The sequence below is a fragment of the Haemaphysalis longicornis genome, unplaced genomic scaffold (assembly GCF_048455015.1).
Source record: "Haemaphysalis longicornis isolate Haplotype H1 unplaced genomic scaffold, Haemaphysalis longicornis Haplotype H1 scaffold_5, whole genome shotgun sequence".
In the NCBI taxonomy this organism is placed as follows: Eukaryota; Metazoa; Arthropoda; class Arachnida; order Ixodida; family Ixodidae; genus Haemaphysalis; species Haemaphysalis longicornis.
In genome coordinates this window covers 63,788,964-63,806,697 of record NW_027526385.1, presented here as the reverse complement: position 1 = coordinate 63,806,697, position 17,734 = coordinate 63,788,964, and the positions used below count along the sequence as shown (strand labels likewise).

Genomic DNA, 17,734 nt, shown 5'->3' with positions numbered 1-17,734 from the left:
CCGCAGATTATCCGTACCCTTACTTTGCCACTGAAATTTCGGCATTCTTGGTGAGGGTTATATGCGTGAAAATACGGTAATTTTCTCTTTTTGCTAAACAAAGCTGACAAGTAGTAAGCATGCTGCCAGATTTGTTAGTTAGGAAATGTTCTGCATACATAAACTTTTGGTTCAAGAATTCTCTTAACTTTTAGCCCGAGGGATGAAACGAGCGGCGGATATAGAGACAGACCAGAATTTCCGCACTAAACAAGCCCAAAAAAAAGACTACCATCCTTATAGAAAAAACACTCGGACTGACCGGCCAGAGTTGCCTTGGTCTCCTCCTGCAGCGCACGGTCCCGCTCGGCGCGTAGCCGGTCCATCTCGGCCTGGTGGCGCTCCTGGAGTTGCGCCACCAGGCGACCGTGTGAGGCCTCCAGTGCCGCTAAGCCCTTCTCGCAAAGGTGCTGCAAGCACGCAACAGTCGCGCGACAACGTGTAAGTCGCGACCCTTTCCGGACTTTCTTGTAAATTTGCAATTGAAAGTGCCACGTTGGGGTGCATCAGCGGATCATTTCTCAACTTCACGGCAAATCCAAAGCTGCGGCAACTCGCCATTTTTTTGCTTTCTGATGAATTCCGCAAATGAAAGCAACACATTGAGCCCGTCGACGCGTCACTTCTGTGCTTCACGACGATTTTCGCGATTCAAAACCTGCGGCAGCACGTCAACACACTTTTTCTGTGTTTTCTTGCGTATTTTCTTTTTCTGTGTTTTTTTTAGTATTTTCTCATGACTTTTACAAATGAGGCTACATTGACGAGATCATGACAGCCATAGAGTTTCATACTAGAACATACAGTATAGCCCACTTATAGCAATCCGGTTTTAATGAAATCCCGGCTATAACGAACAAATATTTGTTTCCCGTTACCATTCGTCTACATAGATTTTATGTACAGATATAGCGAAAAACGGATATAACGAACTGATGTCTGTTTCCCAAAGTGTCTATTATAAGCAGGTACTGGGGCAGGAGCGTTCTATCGCTACTTAGCATGACTCACGAACAGGTTTAAAAGGCGTCTGCAACTAAAAAAAAAAAAAAAAAGTGGGGGAAAGAAAACACAACATTATCGTAAAAGGTTATTTAATATTATTTTACCTGTAGAAAAGTCCACACCCCAAAAATTTGTCACGTATTTTTTTGAAGTTTCATGCAAGATGAACAAAAAAAAAGTGTTTCCCTTTTTTTGTTGAGCTTGGCTTCAGGAGTGAAAAGAAGCCAACCGGTAGGTAACCCAAGCCAAGTAGGAAAAGAACAGTGCCAGCTGCTTTTGTGGTAAACACGAAAGCGTGCGATTGCAGTGACAGATTTTCCTCTAGCGCAGTTTAGTATGAATATCTTCTCTACACTAGGACGGAGCACCAAAGCACAACGCGACTGGGATGAAGCACGGCGGAACATAATGGGGGCACCCGAGTGCAACACTGGTGGCGCTCCACGCTACCTTGAGCTGCTCCATCTCCGGCCGGCAGCGCAGGCGCACTGCCTCTGCATCCACGGCTTCCAGTCCCGTGGACGAGAGCTTCTGCTGGTAGAGCTCGCGGAGGCTGCCAATGCGTTCCTCTTGCTCCTCCTGCATCAAGGATTTCTCTTAGCTTGCTCGTGAGTACACTCACTTATGCTCACACTCAAGCTCGCGTGCGAGACTGACACCGAGTCAGTGCAGACCGAGATTAAGGGGGTGGACATGGCTCTTGAAACAATTTCTTTTAATTTTTCAGTAAACTCTGTAAAACTCGTCAGTCTTGCTGCTTTTCCCCACTGATTTCAAATATAGCATTATTTTTTGAGTAAGTCAATTAGTTACCAAGATAATTAGAGATAATTAGCCATTTCTGGAGGAACAATATAGGTACAAAACGGTGCTAGCCATAAACCTGTAATTTTTATATTTTTCAATACAATGAAGCATGGTGAGTGCAATAAGAGAATCGTTTTTTTGATGCACTGTTTGGAACTAATTTTACAGCTCATTAAACTTTTGATGTTTGAAATGGGCATTCGAAATGGTTCCTTGCAACTAATGCCCCAAAAGTTTATTAAGCTGTAAAATTAGTTCCAAGTGGTGCATCAAGAAACCAATTCTCTTATTATGCTTGCCAGGCTTCAAGTATTGGAAAATATAAAGATTACAGTTTCATGACTAATAATGTTTTGTCCATTATTCTTCCAAAAATGACTAATTCTCTCTAATTATCTTGGTAACTAATTGACCGACTAAAAAAATATTGCCACATTTGAAATCAGTGGAAAAAAAGCAGCAAGACTGACAAAAAAGAAGCTGTTTGATGAGCCGTGTCCCCCCCTTAAAAATCCGAGAACAGTTGATATCGGATTTATCGAAAACCAAGAGGATGGTGAAATAACTCGATGGATTGACAATTTGAATTGTTAAAAAATGGACATGCCGCTGAACTGGAGTTCAAGGCATGCACACTGCAGCGTTATACCTTTGCATGGGGTTCTCGAAATCATGATTAGACTAACGTTTCAAATATAACTTGCTATATCCGCGTTCAATATAGTATCCGAGTTGGGCTGTACTGTCATGCAGTGAAACCAGAGTTTTTTTGACCAACCCTAATCAGGGCTGGCACACCTCCGCTACCGACGCCAAATCATCGACAGCACTCGACAAATTGCGACTGCGTGGTAAATGTGGCAACGAACCTCGTGGCATCACTGCCTCCCCGCCAAAACTTCTCCAGCCTCAGACAAAAGAAAGCTCTCACCTGAAGCCGCTGCAACTGACTCTTGGCAGCCCGCAACTCCGCTTCGAGCCCCTGCACAGCCCTCTGGTGGTTGGCCTCCTGTGAGAAAAGAAGGGGCGAGACGACTATGTTAGTGGGATACCCAGAGACACACGCACTTTTGAGGACGTAGTTATTGCCCAGGTGAGAGGGCACGAGTGCTGCAAGTAATTATAGCACAACCGAATTTACGCACCTGGAGGTATTCAGCAGCTCTCAAAGCATAAATTATTAATAGTAATGAAACCCTGATGCTAGACACAAATATAGGTGCAGCTTGCACTATTGGTGCAAGGCTGGAGAAACAGCAGAGCTGGCGGCCCCCTCCCTTTGTCAGAGACTCGGCTGTTGCCCCTCACATGAATTTCCGAACTTGCCGCGGAAAGCATGGAGTTTCATACCAGTATATACTACTAGAGGGAAATCTCACGCTGCAATCTTGGGCCATCATGGGCGCTGCCATTGCAGCTAGTGACGTTCCTCGCCTACTTGGCTTAGCTGGCCATATGGCTGGTCTTTTTTGCCTCAAAGCCAAAACCAACAAAAGAAGGGTAACATTTTTTTTCTTGTTCATCAAGCATTAAGCTTCTAAATAATCTCCGAAAATATTTTTTGAGGTTCAATTTTATAATAACAAAACAAATTTGAATAATCTTCTACAGTAACACTGCTGCTTTTTTGCAGCCAGAGCCAACTTTCCAGCCGGTTCATGAGCCATGCCAAGGACAAGCGGAACATGCCTGCCTGGTGGTACATGACGGAACGCTCGCTGAAATGTGGCTCCCTTAGACAGTGGTGCCAAATTTCCCTCTAGTATATATTAAAGGAGCCATGAAGAGAAAATACAACTTCGTTTAATTTGAAAGAACTAGGATTCAGTATCTCACTCAGCTCCATTACAGCCACAAAAGATGTTTTTTTACGAGAAAAAAAGCAAGAAGTATTTAAAAACTTTCAAATTTTGCGCCACAGTGACGTTTTATGAGCAAGAATGACGTCATACGGGCCAACAATAAAACATAATCTTCAGTGCGTTAACTGCACGTTAGCATTCAAGTGATGTGGTCAAATGAAACTAGAGGCCCCATTACAGACGTCTAGTCATGTGTCGTCGCGACAGGCGAGTTAGGCGACCGCCAATCGCACAAACAAGGTTCCGTGACGTCATAGAAAAGTTGCGGGAAATTGGCTAGGGGGTCGCGACTGCTTCACACGTTTTCTTCAATATCTCCGTTATTTGTTCGAAGATTGCGATGATATTGGTATCATTGTTATTGAGACTAAGCAGTCTTTCTAATAAACCCAGCTTGTATTTTGGCTCTATGGCTCTTTTAATATAAAGCTCTATGGCTAAAAGTTCTCTGTGACTGGCAGGCCCGGAAATTTTTTGTCCGAAAACTTTCACATCTGTCCCCACGTGGATCGCGTCAGCATGCGCTAGAACCTGCGGCAACTGGCTTGTTCGCGAACTTGGCGTCTGTGCTCGCCACTTCAGGCACAAACGCACGTGAACGGGCGAGGAGAACAGCGTGCGAGAGGTCGCACCACAAACACTAAGCAGAGTGTTCTCAAGGGTACAGCTGGCTGACGCCGGGCACTCGTCACGAGGCACATGCTGAAATGTGCTCTCGTATTTTTGTTGGTACCGTATTTTCACGCGCATAACCCGCACCAAAAATGCGAAAATTTGAGTGGCAAAGTAGGGGTGCGGATAATATGCGGGGTTTTTTCTTTAGTGCAGCTTCACGGCAATGCGCGTTGCACCGTGAAGCTCCTACGCAGTAACACTGACCAAGCCTTCCATGGCAACAACTGCGCAAAACATACAAGGACAAGGAAGAAAAAACAAGGACGAGCGCACTCTAACAACTGAATTTTATTAGTGAATTGTGACTTTCGCCTTGCACTCAGTGTATTCTACTTGCTGAATATTGTTTTTTTGTTCTACAGAGTATGTGACGTGTTGCTTGAGCAGTAGCTTTGGTGCAGCCTTTCCGGTATCAAATGTGTGGGCAATACACGAGGATTTATTTTTTTCTTTTCCAGCGGGCTGAAAGTGGGGTGTGGATTATATGCAGGGCACATTACTATACGCATGAAAATACGGTATTTTTTTGTGGTAACAGCACACAGCACAACTAAAAGTATAAACAGCTCTGCCGTTAAATCTGTCCAGCTGTGTGATGCAATCGCTGGAAAACCGATTTTCACTGCATACCAAGCTTAAAGGTCAGTAAACCGATGACATCAAAGCAACGAAAGTCTATCATAACCTTCCAGCCGATGCAACAGCACAAGTGAAGTGCTGTCACATCGCCATAGCACTTGCCTACCCAGCTTCTACAAGGTGACACCAAATGAATGGCAGAGCCAAGACAGACCAGACCAAGCCAAGCCACAAGTGCACAAAATTGGAGTGAGTGAGCAAGTGAGTGAGTGAGAGAAAGATTGTTTCAGCCCTTAGCCGACATAAGGAGCAAAGCAATGTAGTGCCAATCTGCCAGTAATCCGTGGCAATGTACATATTGAAGGTATAGCTGCCCTGTAGGTTGTTTGGCCATTTACAGCCGACTCACAATAATTCAAAGGCGCTTAATTGGAATTTTCGGTTAATTAGAAGTGATGTGCTGGCCTTGGCAATCCCGGCCGGTCCCTGGTCTCAGCAATGCGGAATTACCGTATAATGCGGAATATAGGTCGAGATTTTTTACAGAAAAATTTGCCAAAAAGTAACCCCTCGACCTATATTGCAGTCACTGGCAGTTGTCATCTGTCGACCGGGCAGCCCATCGAGCCCATCCAAACCCCAAAGGCACCATCGCCACCACCATCAATCGGACGCGACGCCATCTTTGTTTTGTTGCTTCTCTCGCTAGCGGCGCATGTGTGCGAGCTATTTTCTTCTTGCTCAAAATGAGTTTAGGCACTTGGTGCCAGTTCACAGCAGCATTTAAAAGAAAAGTTGGGGGTTTTCCAACGCCAATGACGTGTCCGCCTTGCGCCAGTTCGGTATCGCCAAAAGAAGTGTTGCTAGCGGCGTTAGCCGAAGGGGCAGCTCTCGGTATGCAACGCTCGGAAGGCCTCATTTCATGGGCACTGCTCTGTGCACCTGTGCTGCTGTACAAAGGGGCGAATTTTGTCCGCTAGCGCCGTGCGGTGTCTCTACGAATGGATACCCCAAGATGTTTGCTGACCGCCTGCACAGACTGGCTGTCGCTCCGGTCTGCACACGAGTGTCCCATGCTTTGCGCTCGCTTCACGATGACATGGTCTTGCTGCATAAGCAATTTTCTGGACTGCACCGAGGACGACCTGCTGTGTGGGCGACAGCGAGCCAGAAGCAGTCGTCCGACGATACTCAGACAGTTTTAAATGAGTAATCTGAGACGAAAGAAGTTATAGTCTCAATAAAACGATGGTTGGTACCTAATTATTTTTTTTTGCATTTTTCGGCTACAAGGTAAGGGGGTCGACCTATATTCCGCCTCGACCTATATTCCGCATTATACGGTAGCTTTGTAATTAAAACCTAAAACCCACTAGGTTGGTTAAGTGAAGTTACTTCGAATAACAAAAAATTGAGGTGCATGTCTTTTCTCGATAAAATTCTATATTTTCCACCACATAGAACAGCGCTGTGTTCTACACTGATGTCGGCGCAACGCAAGCGAGGAGTTGATAAAGCGGCAGACCAGTTGACACTCCCGCTACGGAACGCATCTTCTCCCTTTTGAGACGCTCAACCGTCTTCTTTAGTGTGGTGGTGGATGCTTCAGGCTTCGATTTTAGCGATAGGTATCGACTGTGTTGTATGCTTGACCTGGTAACGAAAGTCAACATTCTGAACGGAATCAAGAAGGAAGAAGTGCTGCGGGCTAGTAACAATGCTGTTATTGCACTTTCTGTTTCATTTGAAGTTCGGTTAATTCCAAGTGTTCAGCAGTCCCGGTGGACTTCGCATCAACTGGAGTCAACTGACTAATGCTAGTGCTTTCCCAAATCCCGAAAGCATTGACAGCCTTCACAGGACGACCGAAAGTGGACATAGAAGAAGACACGCACCTGTTCGCGCATCCTCCCCTGCAGTTCTTCCTGGGCCGAGGCCTCGCAGTGGGCCATCTCGCGGGCGTGCTCCTTTCCGAGGCGCCGGAGCTGCTCCTGTTGCGCGGGGCAGCGCTCGCACAGGCTGCCCTCCCGGGCCGCCCGCTCCAGCTCCGACGACCGCTGCGCCAGCACCCGCACCTGCTCCCGCAGGCCCCGGCAGGTGGCACAGCCCGTCTACGGCAGTGGAAGAAGGAAGAGAAAAGATTAAAGCCATTCAACTCAACGTGAAAGCTGCCGGAAGTGCAGAGAAAGTGATTCGCCATAATGGGCTGTGGCACGGTTATCCGCTCACTGCTACCACCCCATGCAAGTCAAATTTCCCGCCTTCGCAGTGCTCGCGCGCCCCCTGCCTGACACTGAGCCAGCGGGAGTTCTGTCCTTTTTGTGCTATCTTTCCCTCCCGCACGTGCTGGTGTTGCACTGCCACTTTTTTTGCTTACTATCGTAAAAAACAACCCAACAAGCGTTCCTAACTAAATGTACGCGGGCACTGCCAGTTAACTGCGTATATTTTGTCTCAAATGTACCTACAGTTTTCTTTGCGCTATACAATCGGGAGATGTAGGACAAGCGCCAGTGATTCGCAAGTTTCAAACGCTTATGACTATATAAGCCGCTTGGCTTTCAAAGCCTCTGGGCTACGCCGCGACGACGGAACGCCGTGTGGCTCTACTTGGGTTCAGCGAGCGAGCTACGACGACAAGGCAAGCCCCTAAAGCGCTCTGCACTTAAAGGCCAACTGCACTCAAAATTTCGGCCTCTTGAAAACCCTATTTCCATATAGTCTGCTTAAAAAGAAAGCAACACGCAAAACACAACAGCTGAAACACGTGCGTGGACGCCTCCAGTGGCCAGCAAAAATTGGCAATTTCGAAACCGAAACCAAGGAGAGCGCGGCCATTGCAGTGACGTTGCAGCCGTCCAGCGAGCGGCCGGACGGTCACCAGCTCAGGAGAAAGTCTGCGCGCAAGCTCTACGCGCGCAAGCTCTACGCGCGCACAGGGCAGCAGAGCTTGACCGATTCTCCAACTGTGTGGCTGGCCAGAGGAAGAAGCCCCCGTCGGCTGGAACATTACAGGCACGTCATGACTGTTTACGCGATCTGCCGGCAGGTGCAGCGTGGTCTGTGGCGGAGCTTTTTTAAACGCTTTTGGCTGATTAACGAGGTGTTTCACGGGGCTACCATTTGTGTCCTAGCTGATTTGGGGGTACTTACTACGCATTGAAAATAAATTTGGTTGAGGTAAAATTTGAGTGCAGTTGGCCTTTAAAAGGAACACAGACACAATGTAACCACAACCTGGTCTGTGTCTCCCTTTTCAGTTATGAACAAAGTTGACGCAGCAAAGGCCGTCGTTCGTACCTTGAGCAGGCGTTCGCAGTCCCGCTGCGTGGCATCCAAACGGTCTTGCAAAGCCAGCACTCGCTGCCGGTGGCCTTCCCGCTCTTCCCGCAGCCTCAGGTTAAGCCGCTCCAGCGCGCCGGTCACGTCCGCCGTCGAGTTGACGCAAGCCCCCGCAAACTGGTCGTTCTCGCACGGGTCTTCCGCGAGGCAGTGCATCAGCCAGGACTGCAGAAACTGCGGCGCACTCTCCACCGCCGCCGCGGCCCTGAAGAAAAGCTCCTGTTGCGTCTTCTCATCTCCTGCATCCGCGGAGCCCAGCTCATCTTGCCGCAACGCCCTGACACAGTCCTTGACCAGTTCTTCGATGTGCAAGACGTAAGTGCGCAGAACGGCCGAGACACAGTTCGCGGTAGCGAGGTCGCGGACCACGGGAACCAACTCCCGACCGAGGACGTCGCGCGGCAGGTTAGCCGAGCAGTAACTTTCAAGCTCAGACAGACACGAAGTCCGCAGCTCTGAGCGAACCCGTAGAAACTCCGCCCTCATGGCGTTCTCGAGCTGTTTTAATAAAGACGCAGTTTCCATCGAGGTCGCCGGTGAGGTCGCCTCCGAGGTCGAACAGAGGGTGTGCCAGAGGCTGTCGCTGATGTGGGTGCGAACAACCGACAGTGCCTCCATGACGGCCCCCAGGACGGCTTCTTGTTCGGCGACATTCTGCACGGCGTCCGGCTCGAGGTCAGAGGTCGGGTGGACGTCCAGACACTCGGACAGCCTCTTGAGAACCAAAGTGTGCCGACTCTTGCTGAAGCGCTCCACTGCCCCGTTCAACGACTTGAGGCGCGACGAGAAGTCCGCCAGTTCCGCCGCGAGAGCTTCCGCGTCCCGCGAGTCTTCCTGCTCCGCGAAGCAGCACTGCGCTCCGGCGCTGTCCCCCAGCGGATCCCACAACTTGTAGTTTTCGGCGCCCACCAACCGGAGGTCGTCGTGCGAGCAGGCCACGTGATCGAGCCTCTCCTCAAACGCGAACAGCACGAGCGACGTCTCCCTGAGATGCGTGGCCACATTCGCCGAGAAGCGGGCGTCGAATCCAGCCGTGGCCGTCAACTTTAACCCGATGTCTCTCAACAGAGCCAGGTTTCTCGCCAGGCGACCTTTTTGGTTCGGCAGCAAACTCGAATCTCTAGCTCCGACGCGTTCAAAAAGGTCTCTCGGAAAAGCGCCCATCACGCCCGCCTCACGAAGCGACGCCAGTGCCTCGTACAGCCACCCCAGGAGAGCGTCAAGCCGCGAGTCAAGAGACTCCACGCACTCCTTGTAACTTGCCGGCAGTGCTTCACCACCATGTTCCGGTAAGCGAAGGTCTGTCACACTCGTTGCGAGAGACAGACTGCTCCATCCATCAACGACCCCGTTTCCGTCCGGAGCTTCCGTCTGAAGGCAGATCCGAGGACGCGACAATGGCTCCGTCGGCTGTTCCAAGGCCGACTGCAACCGCTGGTCCATGAGCTGAACACGGAGCAACAGGTTCTGCTGGTCGCCAGAAAGGCTGTCCAACGACGACCTCCGACCCGTCGGAGTCCCCGGCGTGGCGACGTCGTCCGGCGCGGACGCGTCCGACGCCGCTTCGTTGACGGGTCCTTGAAAGGCCTCCTCCAGAAGTGCAAGTTTGTGCTCCAAGTGAGCGAGCTTGACTTCAAGCTCCTTCGACGGATTCGCTGCCGCAGCGGCCGCTGCAGCTGCCGCTTCTTTCCCCTTCAGCGAGAGCCGCCGCTTCTCCTGCTTCGAGTCGGCTCGCGCCAGCCTTTGCCTCAACTGGCGCTGAGCCTTCTCCGAGAGCGCGAGCTTGGCAGTGAGGTCGTCGATCCGTGCAGTCATTAGTGCAAGCTGCGAGGCGTGCATCTCCTCCGCGTTCTTCGAGTCTCGCTTGAGCGCGTGGCAGCGAAGTTCAAGGTCGTCAAATGCGTCTTGCGACCTTTTGAGCTCACGTCGGAGAACCCATGCCTCCTCCGCGGCTCGACTCAGCTTCCCTTCCGTCTCGAGCGCCGTGGAGCACCGCAGGGCTCGCGTTGTCGCCCCCACTCGCCGGCTGTTCTCGCGAATCAGTGACTCGAGTTCGCCGCAAATGAGCCGCAAACCATCCGCGCTCGACGCGATCCCTTCCTCCGCAGTCTTCCGCAGCCGCTCTTTAAGTCCGCACAGTTTCTCGACGCTGGAAGACAGGAACGCCTCGAGCGCTTCCAAGGAACGCTGAAGGACTTCGTCGTGAGGCAGGCCTCTTAGGAAGGTCAACGATCCGTGGGGGGCACTGCGCAGTTGCCCGAGCTCACGATCACGTGCCCTGAGTTGGTCTTCCAGCTCGGAGCAACGCGACTCCAACTTCTTTGTCCGCACCTCACGCAGTGAGGATGACCGGCGAGATGTTCGCGACACGGGCGGTCTCCGCGCTGATGCTGGGATGGTGTCTGTTACGATGGTGCTTGGGCAAGTGGCTGTTGGGGCCTCTGCTTTTGAAGGTGTGGCGGACCGACTGGTTTCCTGAGGCTTCGAGTCCACAACATCCATGCCCTGGTAGAAAAGGAACAAAAACAAAAAGAACGACCATTTATGTTTGACGCTGACAATACTTTGGAAGTCAAAAGACTACAATCTATGCATTCTTCATGCATGTGGAATCAATTTGCCAAAAGTATACAGTTTCCTCACATGTTTAGCAGAACTATTAATCTTTTCTTTCTCTCCACGATCGCCGCTGCAGAAGGAGAGGCTTCACATAATGAAACTTTCTCTGAGCTTCCGCTTTAGGTCACTCGCGTACATCATTTATCCCAAAAGTATTCATCTCGCCTGAACACAAGGTTCTCCACATCGCTGCACTCATCTCATTGCTCCAGATTCGCTGGTGCGGTGCAGCTACTGCCTTCGCCGCACATTGAATGTTCTTCCAAACAACACTCTGTTCCCTCAGTCTACGCCTCGACGTCCCGGCGAAATCCCGCCCCCTTAAACCACGCATCTCGCCCCTCTACCATACGAAAAGAAATGGAATCAGCCATCTGACACAGCGCCCGCTCCCCACTCCCGTCTATCTTAGAAGCAGAAAAGGAACAAATAGATTCCCTTTAGTTCGTGTGTTTGCAGTTAATTGATAACCACAACTGCTGCACCTTGGAAGATAGCAAACCCCCCCACCCACATGTGCAATACAGTGTTGCGATTAGAACGTTCTGCAGATAAGCAACCGCACTTTCCCTTTTAGAACATCAAGCGTGTCACTACCTGCACATTGTGCTGATACCAACCACTTCAGCATCACGAACCCAAGGTGGGGTGAAAAAAAAAAAACACGGCTTGCGTTCGTATCACGTTGCCCCTGGGGCATAAACCTGCCTTTTTCCTTCCCTGAGGCATCGGTTCTTCTAGCTGAAACCCCGGACGTGCTCCGCAAAAACACGGACACAAAATGAAGTTAAAGCTGCGCTCGCGGACCGTAAGACTGCGCAGCAGCATCTGAAGTGAAAAAGAAAAACAGGCGAAATCAAGACTGTGCCCCTGTTTTTAAGTGCCGTTCATTTGAGCGATGACAAAAACAACTAATGATTGAAAGACAGGCTGCGATATAGTTGGATTCGCGCATGTTTTGTTTATGGCACGGTATCGCTTAGTGTGGACTTTCGCACCTCCCGTAACATACATTATAAGCATTCTACACTTGAAACATATGTTACAAGTGATAAGCTAGTCAGCTAGTGACTATAAGCTAGTGACTAGATGAAATGAACTGTGCTTCAGCATGCCGCCGTGTGCCGAGTACAAACACTCCACATGTCATTGAATGGCTCGCCAACAGGCTCAAAATTTGCTGGCAGCTGCAAAAGACTCAATGTTATTGTAAAATATTGTTTAAAGTTGTTTTATCAATAAAAAAGTGGAGCTGCAAAGATTTATTTGTCAGGAGTTACTTGGGGCCTTCATGAAAGAAGAAAAAAAAAAATGTTACTATTTCTTGTTGATTTTGGCTTCAAGAGTGAAAAAAAGCCGCGTGGCTAGCCAAGCCAAGTAGACAAGGATTGTTGCAAGGTGCTATGGCACCCACGACGGAACGCGATTGCAGCGACTGATTTCGATTGATTGACTGATAGTAGGGTTTAACGCGCCGACGCAACTCAGGCAATGAGGCGCGCCGTAGTGGAGGGCTCCGTATTCATTCCGACCACCTGGGGATCTTTAACGTGTGCTGAAATCTCATTTTCCCTTTAGTTTTTGCAAAACTGATCGCCCTTTAGTACAGTGTAGACCATTTATAATGTAATCGCTTATAGTGCGGGACCGGATATAACGCGGGTTTTTGTGACTACCGGTTTGCCTCCCATAGAACTCAATGCATAAGCATACCGCTTAAGATGCGGTTGGCCGAAGCACAATACCGTTTATAGTGCGGTTTTTCGGCGGGTCTGCTGATCGATCGGTGCAGCTGGGGCATCGTTTTAGGGCAGCAAAAGAAAAAAATATGATGAAATCGGCCATCTGACTCAGCGCGCACCCCTTGCTCTCCTCTAACTTCGACACAGAAGAAAAAAATAGAGGCACCCTTTAGTTCGCGCGTACGTGATAACCACAGCTGTCCTTGCGTGATGCACCTCGGAAGATAGCAACCGACTCCCCGTCCGCGCGTGGCAAGTTGTTTCTATTAATCGTGAACCGCATGGCCCGTTTTCGCACTCGAATTGTGCACATCGGCGTTGCGCGTGCGTTTTTTTTCATGCTCGCGTCTACGATTCCAAGCTCACGGTGGCTTCTTCGCGTGGCAGTGGGAGGAGCCTGACGACTTGCACCAATGGAAAGACGCGCACCTAATGGCGGGAGATACGAAGCGCTCCAAGCTGGCTAGCCGCGCCAGAGGTGTTTAGGCTAAAGTCCCTCGATCAGATGAAGGCTTACCACCGCAGTATTTTTTGATGGGCACTTTTACAAGCAGCGTGTGCGGTCACGTTATCAGCTCTTTTCTTGCATGAGTATCTTCGCTTGCGCCTCGTGCGGCATTTCAGCGAGCGGTTAGAAGTGGTCGCTCGAGCTGCCTGCACCGCTTCGCGGCCAGTGCGGACGCCATGTTGCCGCCTCTTACCGCGCCGCACATACGCCAGTTGTATCCGCGCCGACGTCGCCGCGCCTGCGGCGTGCGCTGCACATTTTCGCGAGAAATCGCTCCATGCGGTTCACGCTTTAGAACGTTGTGCAGATAAGCCACCGCTCTTTCCAAACAAGCGAGCGGCGCGGAGATTTCCACTACCAGTACGTTGCGCTGATAAGCAGCCGCCTTCGACATTGTGAACACAAGGTGGGGTTAAAAAAAAAAAAATCCCGCTGGCCTTTCTTATCCTGTCCTGCGGCATCTTCATAGACGCAGAAAACGCAGCCATGGTCTTTCAAAACACAAACACAACGGAAGTTAAAGCCGCACTCGCCGTTTGTAAGACCGCGCTTTTGCAATGTGTGACACCCTGCAGCAGCCGCTGATGTTAAAAATAATACGAAATAAGGACCCTGCCTTTGTTTTTAGGTGCTGTGCTTTTGGGTGATAAAAAATTTAGGATTACTTGAGAGGTAGGTGGCAACTTGGCTGAATTCGCGCACGTTTTGGTTATAGTGCGGTACCGCTTATAGTGCGAATTTTTGTGGCTCCCGCGACATACGTTATAAGCGGTCTACGCTGTATATATTAGTATGAAACTCTCCGCTACAACTCCTCTGGTTGCGTTTTGCAAATTTCAGCTGCTGGGGTTACGCAGAGAACAGTAACTAGGTGACGGCGTTCCAGCCAACTGACCGCAGTGCGATCCCAGCTGCTCGAACGGTCGCTGTGGGCTGCTTCATCCGGATCGTTGGACGAACCGGCCGGGACCGGTTCGGTGCCCTGAGTCGGCTGGGGCGACCGCAGCCGCCGACTCTGCCTAGACCGGGAGTTGGACCGAGACCTTGCCCGCTCCTTCACCCTGAAAGAGATGCAAGCACATTCATGTTAGTCGACATTTCTATACAGTGAATCATCGCTGTCATCATCACAGCCATCACCCATTGGACGTTTACTGCAGGATTACAATTTCTCCTCCATTACTTCTTCTTGTCTTTGCCCAAGATTTGTTGATGATGGGGTTAAAGGGGGCATGGCTCTTAAAACAATTTCTTTTAATTTTTAAGTAAACTCTGTGAAACTTGTCAGACTTGCTGCTTTTTTTTTACTGATTTCAAATATGGCATCAGTTTTTGAGAAAGTCATAGTTACTAAGATAATTGGCCATTTTTGGAGGAACAATAGACAGAACAGTGTTAGCCATAAAACTGTAATCTTTATATTTTCCAATACTACGAACCCTGGTGAAAGCAATCAAAGAATTGGTTTTTTGATATACGAACTCATTTTACAGCTCATTATACTTTGGTGGCACCAGTGGCAAGGAACTATTTCGAATGCCCATTTCAACCACCAAAGTTTAATGAGCTTTGTAAAATTAGCTCCAGGCGGAGCATCAAAAAACTACTTCTCTTGTTGCATTCACCAGGGTTCTCAGTATTGGAAAACCAAGATTTCAGTTTTATGACCAACAATGTTATGTCTACTGTTTGACCAAAAATGACTAATGATCTCTAATTATCTTGGGAACTTTCCCAAAACATAATGGCATACTTGAAGTCAGTGGTAAAAAAGCAGCAAGACTGACAAGTTTCACAGCGTTTACTTATCAATTAAAGGAGGCTGTTTTAAGAGCAGTGTCCCCCCTTAACTCTTTCATTACCGCGAGAAATTGACCAATTTTGAGGGGTCTAACAAAACATTTTTTCTGTGCTATACATATTGGTTAGGCACACATTGCAGTGACATAAAATACAGATGATTCCATGCGATTTCCAATGACACCAGTTTTAATAATGTTTTCATAAATAATGATTGCGAAAAAAATTATCAAATTCAAAATTTTTGTCCAGGTGTCGAAGAAAATGAAAAATAGGAAGTTGTGTACAATAAACTACCAATAGTAGAAAAAAATTAGAATATACATTTTGTAGGTAAACATTTCAAAAACCCGCCCTAGAAAAAAGATTGCGTTGTGCAGTACAGTTTGTCAGATATAAAAGAAAATGTTAGCGCGCGTGGTGCCCGTGCCTTGCGGAGAAGCCCAACCTATATTTCAAATTTTGCTATGTATTTTGGTTGGTTCTTTAGAAGAAATCTGGTGGTTTCACATCATTAAAGACCCCAATTAGGTTTCACGTGATTTATAAACACCTTGTCAATGATTATGACCAACACAATATTGAAGGCAAGCAAGCTATGCGAAAAAATCCGCTTGGAGTTGAAAACCAAACTCTGTGGTGGATGCGTGTTGACATTCTGATCATCGCTTATAAGTCAGAACTTTAATTTGCGGTTTATTATCATGTTCTGACTCGCTGTGGTAGCCCTGCTTGCACGAATAAGGTACGATGCGCTAAAATCGTGCCCAGCAAGCTTTCACCAAACCGCCGTCGTGCTATGAAGGAGTTCATCCTTGCAAGCCTACTACATTGCAGCGCCATCTAACAACTTCGAAAAGAAACAATTACAAGGCTGTTGGAGACTGTCAGAATAGACAGCTCTACTAAGAAGCGACACTAGACTTCCGGAAATACCCTCGGACAAAACCGAAACTGGCCGGTGAGCAGCTGGCGGTGTTCAAGGCCGATTGGTAGCGTTCTCCTCATCTGAACTGATATCCGCCGACTCGGTGTTATCTTTAGACTTTCACCTGAAGCTGTAATCGCAGAAGTAAGGTGTGGGTTAAGTGGAAGCGTGAGCGGCATGTTTGTTTTGAGGAGCAGTAGCGGGCAACGGAGGCGCCATGGCAAATGAGCTTGTAGTTCGGTAACTGCGTAGTAGTGCCAAATATGAATTTCGCAACGCAAAAACGAAACCGAAACTGTTGGAAACTGGCTGAAAATGCCAGGCACACTTGCTAGACATGCGAGGGACCATGAGAAATAAGATTTGGCAGAATAAAGCTATCCTTTCTCCGAACCAAAGATCACTAGTGAATAGCTGGTGTCATTTTCAAGTAATTATCACCAGTCAACGCTGTCGGATTATAAAGCTGACAACATTATTTGGTACTTAACTTGCCAGGAGCCTTTTGACAAAAAGAAAATTATGGTAATGTAGCCTAACCACGAGCGGCATGCGTTTTTGTCTGGTGCAGTGGCCACGCCCCCTTCCTCAAAAACACATGCACCTCCGCTCGCCAAAAACGCTGTCAAAAATCTGAATGTCGCCGGAGCGGGAAAATTTAAACTGATTCTAAAAGTGCAGTGCCTAGACTAACCACTGGCCGCATTAGGTGTACGAGAAACGAGTACAACATGTCGAAATAGGCAATATAAATCATCGATCACCGGTGATCGATTTGAATAGGCGTGGTAACGAAAGAGTTAATGTGCCGAAGCTACAACTGGGCTATAAGGCGCGCCGTAGTGGAGGGCTGCGGATTAATTTTGACCACCTGGGGATCTTTAATGTGCGCCGAAATCTCATACACACATGCTTTTTGCTTTTCACCTCCATCAGAAAAGCGGCCGCCGCGGCCGGGAATCGAACCTGCGACCTCCTGTTCAGCAGCGCAACGCCTTAGCCACTGAGCCACCGCGGCGGGTCTGCCAAAGATTTGCTGGTTTTATCAGAAATCAAACTGCAAGTATTAAAATCGGCTGGCCTTCGGAGTGAATTTCTACCTTCTCGGAGAAGGCGTTCGATAATCACAATCAATTCATTTCAATGTTACCTACCTCTCCCAGAAAGGACACTGAATGAATTCGCCCCCAGGGTGTAATTCGTAACTGCACTGAGTAGCCAAACGTGCTTTGCATTCCTTAATAAACCCCTCATGCAATACCCCTACACGGGGAATTTGAGGTGCAATAAATAAATAAATGCTACCCGAGAAATTTTTCCCACTTTGTCATCGCAATGAACAACACTATACCAGCAGGAACAATGATGCACAGAAAAAAAAAACACATGTCCTGCCCTTTTTACAAATAAAAAAAAATGCACGTAAATTGGCCTAAAAGAAAAAAGAACTTGAAACAAGAGCCACTGTACCTCCAACTTTACCCTAAGGAAAACAACCAGACAAATTTTACACCGCCCATCAATGTTCTTTCAGGCGCTGTTCAGCCTTTCCATCATTACCGTACTTATTCGAATATAAGGGGAGGTTTTTCCACAATCCCTAGTCTCAAAGTCATACCCCGCCTTATATTCGAAGCTCAGTATATAAATATAGCAATTTTTTTCGACTCTCCAAACTGCACCCTCGCCTTATAATCGTGACCACCTTATAATCGAATAAATATGGTATTATCGACAGCATCTTTGCATCCACATAACTATACATGCACATTTTAATAATAATTTTGTCATAAAACTAACATAACTGATGGGCATGAGCCATAAAAAT

The 17,734-nt window shown here is 48.4% G+C and overlaps 1 protein-coding gene across 2 annotated transcripts in view; it reads right to left on the bottom strand.

The window, feature by feature from the left end:
• The window catches only part of Osp (myosin phosphatase Rho interacting protein outspread), a 136,235-nt gene that overhangs the window by 21,581 nt on the left and 96,920 nt on the right, over positions 1–17,734 (bottom strand). For both annotated transcript variants that reach the window (XM_077670542.1, XM_077670543.1), the window contains exons 13-18: positions 14,074–14,239; positions 8,268–10,814; positions 6,863–7,078; positions 2,783–2,860; positions 1,495–1,623; positions 302–449 (exon numbers count right to left, since the gene is read on the bottom strand). In XM_077670542.1, coding sequence (XP_077526668.1) covers positions 302–449; positions 1,495–1,623; positions 2,783–2,860; positions 6,863–7,078; positions 8,268–10,814; positions 14,074–14,239 — 3,284 coding nt within the window. The remainder of the gene's footprint in view (positions 1–301; positions 450–1,494; positions 1,624–2,782; positions 2,861–6,862; positions 7,079–8,267; positions 10,815–14,073; positions 14,240–17,734) is intronic.